Here is a 7,860-nt window from a genome sequence, read left to right as displayed (position 1 = left end):
ATCTAACGGTCAGTGTTAGTGTTGGGGGGTGAGGTGGGAGTAAGTTTTAAGAAATGGGCTCTGATAGCTCTTCTAACTCTAGATGTAGGATTTTTAATCTCATGGCCCTATAATCATTATCAAAAAGAAATTTATCTCCTAATAATGGTCAGTAAATGGGCCAAAAGCAAAAGGGAGTACCTCCAACACCTAAATCTTTCCAAACAAGGATCATTTTCTGCCATGGGTCTTAGGGGGCATAACTGAAAATGATATCAGAACATTTTTTTTTTTTTTTTTTTAGTGAGGCAATTGGGGTTAAGTGACTTGCTCAGGGTCACACAGCCAGTAAGTGTCAAGTGTCTGAGGCCGGATTTGAACTCAGGTACTCCTGACTCCAGGGCCGGTGCTCTATCCACTGCGCCACCTAGCTGCCCCTGATATCAGAACTTTTTAGTGTAAATGTCAACATATGAGGAAAATGTAAATCTAGACATCAAGAAAAGTTAAAATTATAAAACACCTAGAGAGCAAAGAAAAGATAAGGAATGAGTAGCTGTGGAAAATATATTCAGTACTTAAAAGTTGAATCAAATGTAAGTGACATTGGGGCAGCTAGGTGGTGCTGTGGATAGAGCACCAGCCCTGGAGTTAGGAAGACTGGAGTTCAAATCTAGCCTCAGACACTTAACACTTAGTAGCTGTGTGACCTGGGGCAAGTCACTTAACCCCAATTGCCTCACCAAAAAAAAAAAAATTAAGTGACATGTATAGAAAATTTTATATCGATTCCTTTAACAATATCTAATTTGATCTTGAGAACACCCTCACACTTAAATTATTTGCATAAATATTTGTGTAGACTCTGTTGGGATGGGATAAAGGAAAGCTGCAGAGGAATATGATAAGTGAATCCCTTGCCACTTTTTAGTGATTCACAGTAACTAATTGGGAACCCATGATCTTACCACAACAGAACATGTGTGTGTGGAGAAGGCACGCCTATTGTCATAGTTCCACATGGAGTTTATGCATAACAACTTTTTTAAATGAAAGAAAGAAATTATCCAGATGCTATAAAGTAAAGTTAATTACTAATCATCTACCCCATATTTAGAATTGCTCAGGGGAACATGTCCCCCATGCCAGGGAACAAGATATAAATGATCCTAATTCTTCACTCAAGTGGTTTATAATGTCAAGGAGAGAAATGTGCCCATACTGTACATGTAAGTTTTCTAAGTGAGACTTTGAAGTGTTTTAAAACCATTGTGCATTGTTACCACATATGCAAAAATTGCATAAGGAAAGACATAACTGTGATGTTAGTAATGAGCTGGGCATCATATACAAAAATGCTTCTGACCACTGAAAGAACATGAGCTCTATGTTATTCTTCCAGTCATGAACATTGGTTTATTCTGATCTATCTTAGTATATTAGTATCAAGATTTGGCCAGGGTAAGGTAAGTATTACATTAGTTGATATGGCGAAGATTAAAACTGATGGACTTTTGTGGGTGTGAATGACTGGCCATGAATTACTAAAGCCTGGTTCTATCCACTTGGCTCACAGACATAAAAATCAAATAATCTTTCTTTGAAAAAGCCTGGTTTGTATTTTAATGTTATATTTTGTTATTTTCTCTGCAAATGTTATGCCTGGAACCTTACAAATTTGTAAATAGATTTTACCTTGGAAAACACAAGCCATATGCCCTTAAACCTGAGTGGTCTCTCAATATCACAACTTTTATATATAGCTGTTAATACAATGGCCTTTTTTACTTGGTTTATAGATAATAGCCTTGCTGGAAAAGCTATCTTCATGTCAAAACTGGTACACTTTGATATAAGGAGAGCCTTTCCTGCATTAGGTGACAGCAACTTGTAACGCATCCACCAAGGTGAAAGGCTAGAGTTGTGAGTATCCATCAGTTAAGGAGTAGCACCGAAACACCCATTTTATAAGTTATACTAGAAAGAACAGAGTATACAACAAATGTTGGTCAAAATTCCTCACACCCATGAATCAGACTAATTGAGGAATGAAAATTATGCATAAATGATTTTAATAGGAAACTGGATATATGAACTTAATGCAGCTGTGATATACATCTTATTCATCTTAAAGTGGGACCTACTGGAATAGGTGACCCTTAAGATAAAAATAGAAAGATATATACCAATATAAATGGATATATACACATTATATCTATGAACATGCTATATACATATATACATTCATATACACACATTGCAGTTCCTTTTGACTCTTAATTTTCTATGACTGAGGGATCTTTATAGTTCTAGCATTCATCCTATGTTCTTTGCATTCTATATACAAAGAACACTTCCAGCTCTAAAATTCTATACATTATATTCTATAACCCTCACAGCACTTCTATTTCATATTCTATGTATAAAAGTACCATCATACCCTAAGATTTTATATTTTATATTCCAAGGCTCCTTCTGGAAGCTATCATGTTATGTCCTATGTTTTAAGATCCCTATCATTTCCGTTATGTGTCAAGTACTAATAAGCTGTAGGATAGATGTTATCTGTTTTAGTGCAAAATATAAATAAATTAATAAAATCACAGGTCCTTGAATTATAATTAAGGCATACTATTTAATGCAAATATTTAGAACTTAAGATAGGCACAAGTACTAAGGGAAGTAAAATGAGAAATCTTACTGAGTTAAAGGGAGACATATCAATACATGCCTTCTATACTTGATAAGCTGCCTTCTCAATTTTTGATTAAAGAGATCTAGCTATGTTTTATTCACATATTTGATTTTAATATTTTAAAATATTCCCTTGGATTTCAAATGGAAGACTAAAAGGTTGTCAAACACAATAGGATCAAATGATCAGGCAGCCAGTCAATAAACATTTCTTAAATACTGACCTTGTCAGGCACTGATCAGTGGTTATTCTGATCCTGGTTCACTCTGCTACTAAACAATAGACATCTTCCATTCAATTAGCTATGATTACACTAGCTCATTCTGATCCACTGACATATCACTTTATATGATACAAAGACCTTTCCTAGAAATAACTCTGCAAAGCATACAATGTAAGTATGATTATCTGCCATTGGTAGGTGAGAAAATAGGGATAAAGCAGAGTCAAGTGATGGAGCCACAGTGACACAGCAAATAAGAGGCTGGACACGAAGTCAGCTCTTGGTTTTTTGATGACCAATAGCTAGGACATGTTCCACTTAGCTTCCCAAAGAAGGACTGATAGATTTTAACAACAAGGACTCTGAAAAAAAAATAGACAAGATAAACTTTTAAGTTTAATCCACCTTTTAAACATGTTCTCAAATAACTGCTTAAGTTAGATTATCAATGAAATAATAAATCAAGTCAATTTGTAACACATATTGAAATTTGAGGTTCAAATACCCATAAAGACAATTTAACAGTTGGATCTAGCAGGCAGGTTTCAGCTGTCTCCAGCATACCCCTGGTGCTTCCCCTCATAAGTCAACCCAATTTCCTTCCCATAGGCATGTGATGAGTGACCATCTTTAATTTTCTCTTTCAGATGTTTTTGGGAGAATTTTTTTTCTTTTTCTTTTGAGTTCCATAGGTGTACTCTGGTTGGCTTTTCTTCCATTTTGTAACACCCAGAAAATGTTCTCCTCATAATGTAGTTGTTGGTACAATGGTTTTAGCATGATTTTTGCATCGGAGTTTGTAGTGAGGCAAATTCAACTTAATTCAACCTGTACATTTTATGCATTAGGCAATTCACTAAACAACGTGGATATAAACAACCATAAAGGAAATAGCCACCATCTTTAGGGAATTAGCATTCTGCTAACTACCTAAATACATTATTCTTAGGATAGACTTTCTCCCTGGAATGTATTCCTTTATGGATGTTCCTATACTGAAATCTGTCAAGGATTAAGATCTCAAGGGGCAGCTAAGTGGCATAATAAATAAAGCATTGGCCCTGGATTCAGAAGGACCTGAGTTCAAATCCAGTCTCAGACACTTCACACTTACTATCTATGTGACCCTGGGCAAGTCACTTAACCCTCATTGTTCTGCAAAAAAAAAAAAAAAAAAAAAAAAAGATTAAGGTCTCAGTGGATTAGCTTTCATCAAGCAATCATTCAGTAATTCCATAGGACTTCAATAAGCATATTAAATAACTATTCACACAATATACAAATGCAAGAGTCCTGTCCCTGGAGGAGCTTATATTGTACTGGAGAGATTCATTAAATGATATGAATATCTAGCATTTGTATAGTGTTTTATAAATCACAAAGCACTTTACAAATATTCTTTTATATAACAATATAATTATTTTATCAAAACAACTCTTTAAGCACCATTATCCTTTTCATTTTACAGATGAGGAAACAAAGGCAGACAGAGGTTAAGCAACTTTATCTAGTACGAAACAGTTGGTAAGTGTCTGAAGCAGGATTTAAATCAAGTTTCCTTAAGTCTAAGAATAGGAGCTTATCTGCAAAACCATGCTCCCCTTTTGAATATCCCTAAGATATTAGATGGGGCTAAATATGTGACTTTATTCATCAGATGCTTGCAAGGCTGTGCGGCAAAATGAATGGAGAATCAGCCTTGCAGGGAGAAAGCCCTGGGTTCAAATATTTCTTCTGTTACATACTGACTGTGTGACATTGGAAAGTCATTTATTATCTCTCTAGGCAACTAGATAACAGCCTGCACTGGTAAAAGGAGTTTCATCATGAATGAGTTCCTTGTGACAATGAAATCACACACCTACTCATTTTTCCTTCCTCATTAACCTATTACCTGACTAATGTCACACAGTTAGTAAAGGTCAGAATCACAATTCAAATTAAATGTGTTTTCCAAATCTAATGTGTTTTCCCGCAATGTTGTTTTCAATGTATTTTGTGCAATCACAAAAAAATCAGCCTTTATAAAGGTAAACACATTCTACTTCCATAGCAGTAATATAGATTTCAGCTTTGTCTGGCTTAAAATGGAAAATTTAATTAATGTATTTTCCTAGTTTCTTAAATTTGACCAGTATTAGCAGAACTAGTTTCTTAAATTTTCTTAAACTACATCTCAATTAGCTCCAGTTTCTTCTTGTTAATGGGTAGAATTTACAAGAGTACTTTAATGTTTGTAAAATACTTTATACATATTATCTCATTTTATTTTCACAACAACCCTGGGAGGTAGGTTCTATTATTATGCACATTTTATAGATAAGGAAACTGAGGTATAGAGAGGTTAAATAAATTGCTTAAGGACATACAACTAGTTAAATGTCTGGCTTTATTGGAAGTCAGGTTTTCCTGATAGCTTATGCAGCACTCTATCCACTGGGCCACCTAGATGCCTAGCTCTTATTTTTATTGTTTTCAGAAAACATTTGAATTCCTCAAGAAAAATGTACTTGAATATTATATATCATTATTGATTTATGAATATCTATTCATACTCCTCTTATTATCATAATTTGGAAGGACTGATGAGGGGGTTGAATTGAAAATTGTGTTTGAGTCAGAAACACCCGACTGAGTTGAAATACCACATCTTTCTCAAAATTAGCTTCATGACAATGGATAAATCATTTGAATCATCTTGGCCTCAGTTTCCTTACCTTGAAATGGAGTTTTCCATGGCAGTAGTATCAACCTCACAAAACTGATGTGAGGATCAAAGGAGAAAAAAGATGTTAAGTTTACAATTAATTTAAAAAAACCCATATGTGACTGTTGTTGCTATTATTTCATTAGAATTGAGATTTTCTCATTAACTAAACTAGTGGATCCTTCACACCATTGTTGCACATCATTTAAGACTTTCTCTTTAACATAAAACACTTGAAGAGTATATGTTTTCTTGATGAGACAGGAAAGACATTCTTATCTCTCTATTTATTTTCAAAGAAGTGAGATAGAAAGCATTCTGGAGCTATCCAATAACACAAGCCTCATCTGAAAACCCTACCTATGGTTCACCTCATTCATGAAGCTCTTCCCAACAAAGAAGATGCCTGAGAGGAATTATACTGCACCAACTGAGTTTATTTTTATTGGCTTCACAGATTACCTACCACTCCGAATCACTCTCTTTTTTTTGTTTTTGGCCATCTATGTTTTGACTTTGGTGGGGAATATTGGTCTGATAATACTGGTCAATTTTGATTCTAATCTTCAAACTCCCATGTATTATTTTCTCAGTAATCTATCTTTTCTAGACATCAGCTATTCCACAGCTATAGCTCCTAAAATGCTAGCAAACTTCTTAACTTCAAAGAAGAGCATTTCCCTGTATGGTTGTGCCCTTCAAATGTACTTCTTTGCTTGCTTTGCTGATGCAGAATGCCTCATTCTAGCTGCAATGGCCTTTGACCGCTATGCAGCGATCTGCAACCCATTGATGTATTCAACACTTATGTCCAGGAAAGTGTGTGTTTGCTTTGTTGTCTTGGCTTATTTCAGTGGAAGCATAACTTCACTGGTTCATGTGTGTCTGACCTTCAGGTTGCCATTCTGCAGATCTCATGTCATCAATCATTTTTTTTGTGACATACCACCATTACTAGCTTTGTCTTGTGCCAACACCTCCCTCAATGAGCTTCTGCTCTTTGCTTTATGTGGCTTCATCCAGACCAGTACTTTTGTGATCATTTTCATTTCCTACTTCTGCATTCTCATTACAGTACTGAACATCAAATCATCTGGAGGGAGAAGTAAGACCTTTTCTACGTGTGCTTCCCACTTGATAGCTGTAGCTTTATTCTATGGGACACTTTTGTTCATGTACTTACGTCCCAGCACCAAATACTCACCAGACACAGATAAAGTGGTTGCTGTTTTTTATACTGTGGTTTTCCCCATGTTTAACCCCATTATATACAGTTTGAGAAACAAAGATGTGAAAAATGCACTCAAAAAAATGTTGGACAGAATATCTCTAAATGAATAGTGTCATAGGATAAGGTATTTCTCAATATCTTAGAGTTGAAAGTGAGAATATATAGCCTAAAGAGCAACTGTTTAATAATCAGCTTTATTGCAACCCCAAAAAGTTATCATCCAGTGTTAACTTGAAGACCACCAGTCACCCCATTACCCTCTGCAAAAATTTATTCTACTTTGGGACAGTTCTAAGCATTAAGGAAGCTGATTGGGGAGAAGGGAACTGAATTATTATGAGAACATTTTCCTTTTTTTTTTTTTTTAGTATGGCATACACCTCTCAGACATAAAATGTTCTCCAAATGGCAGCAGCTGACATAGTTATAAAAGGACATAAAATTAAAATGCTAAGTTCCATCAAAGATGACACAAATCACCCCTTGTGATAGCATACTATTTTAGCAGGTAGCATGTTATGAGGAAAAGAAAACTAGGTGATTAATATGTTGGACTCCTCAATTGAACACTGGGGTTCTAAAATTGTTGGTTTATAAATGGAACATTTAGTGCACTATATCTTGGGTAGTAATAGGGCTGGATAGAGGAAAGTAAAAGATTTCCTATTCTTTTCTGAATAAAGAGACAATGCACTGAATAGTGCTTAGAGACCTGAAAACAGAGGTCAGACATTTTGGTTCAAATCTTTCCTTTGACACATGCCAATTATGTAAACCTAGTCAAGCTACTTAATCTCAACTTGCTCTGGGAAACACTTAAGATTTTAAGTTTCAGAGAATGAGCTAACTTGCATTAATAGAAAGAGTTTCTTAGGAATAAGTGAAATCACAGATCCACATTATATCCCTTCTGACTGAAGGGACTATGACCTGGCAGCAAACACTCAAATATATCTGCCTATTTAGGGAAAACACAGTCCAGTTAATCAGAAGTAGACAGACAAAATACCTATTTGTTTTTAGAG

General features: G+C 35.1%; 1 protein-coding gene across 1 annotated transcript; it reads left to right on the top strand.

Moving 5' to 3' along the window:
* The first annotated feature begins 6,006 nt into the window (after positions 1–6,006).
* LOC122730398 (olfactory receptor 5AS1-like) lies at positions 6,007–6,945 on the top strand. The gene has a single exon (XM_043969513.1). It carries the CDS (start codon positions 6,007–6,009, stop codon positions 6,943–6,945), a length of 939 nt encoding a protein of 312 aa, XP_043825448.1.
* Positions 6,946–7,860: the final 915 nt, after the last annotated feature.

Source organism: Dromiciops gliroides, chromosome 6 (genome assembly GCF_019393635.1).
Source record: "Dromiciops gliroides isolate mDroGli1 chromosome 6, mDroGli1.pri, whole genome shotgun sequence".
Taxonomy (NCBI): domain Eukaryota; kingdom Metazoa; phylum Chordata; class Mammalia; order Microbiotheria; family Microbiotheriidae; genus Dromiciops; species Dromiciops gliroides.
Note: the sequence above shows the minus strand (reverse complement) of the source record. Positions and strands in the feature narration are given on the sequence as shown.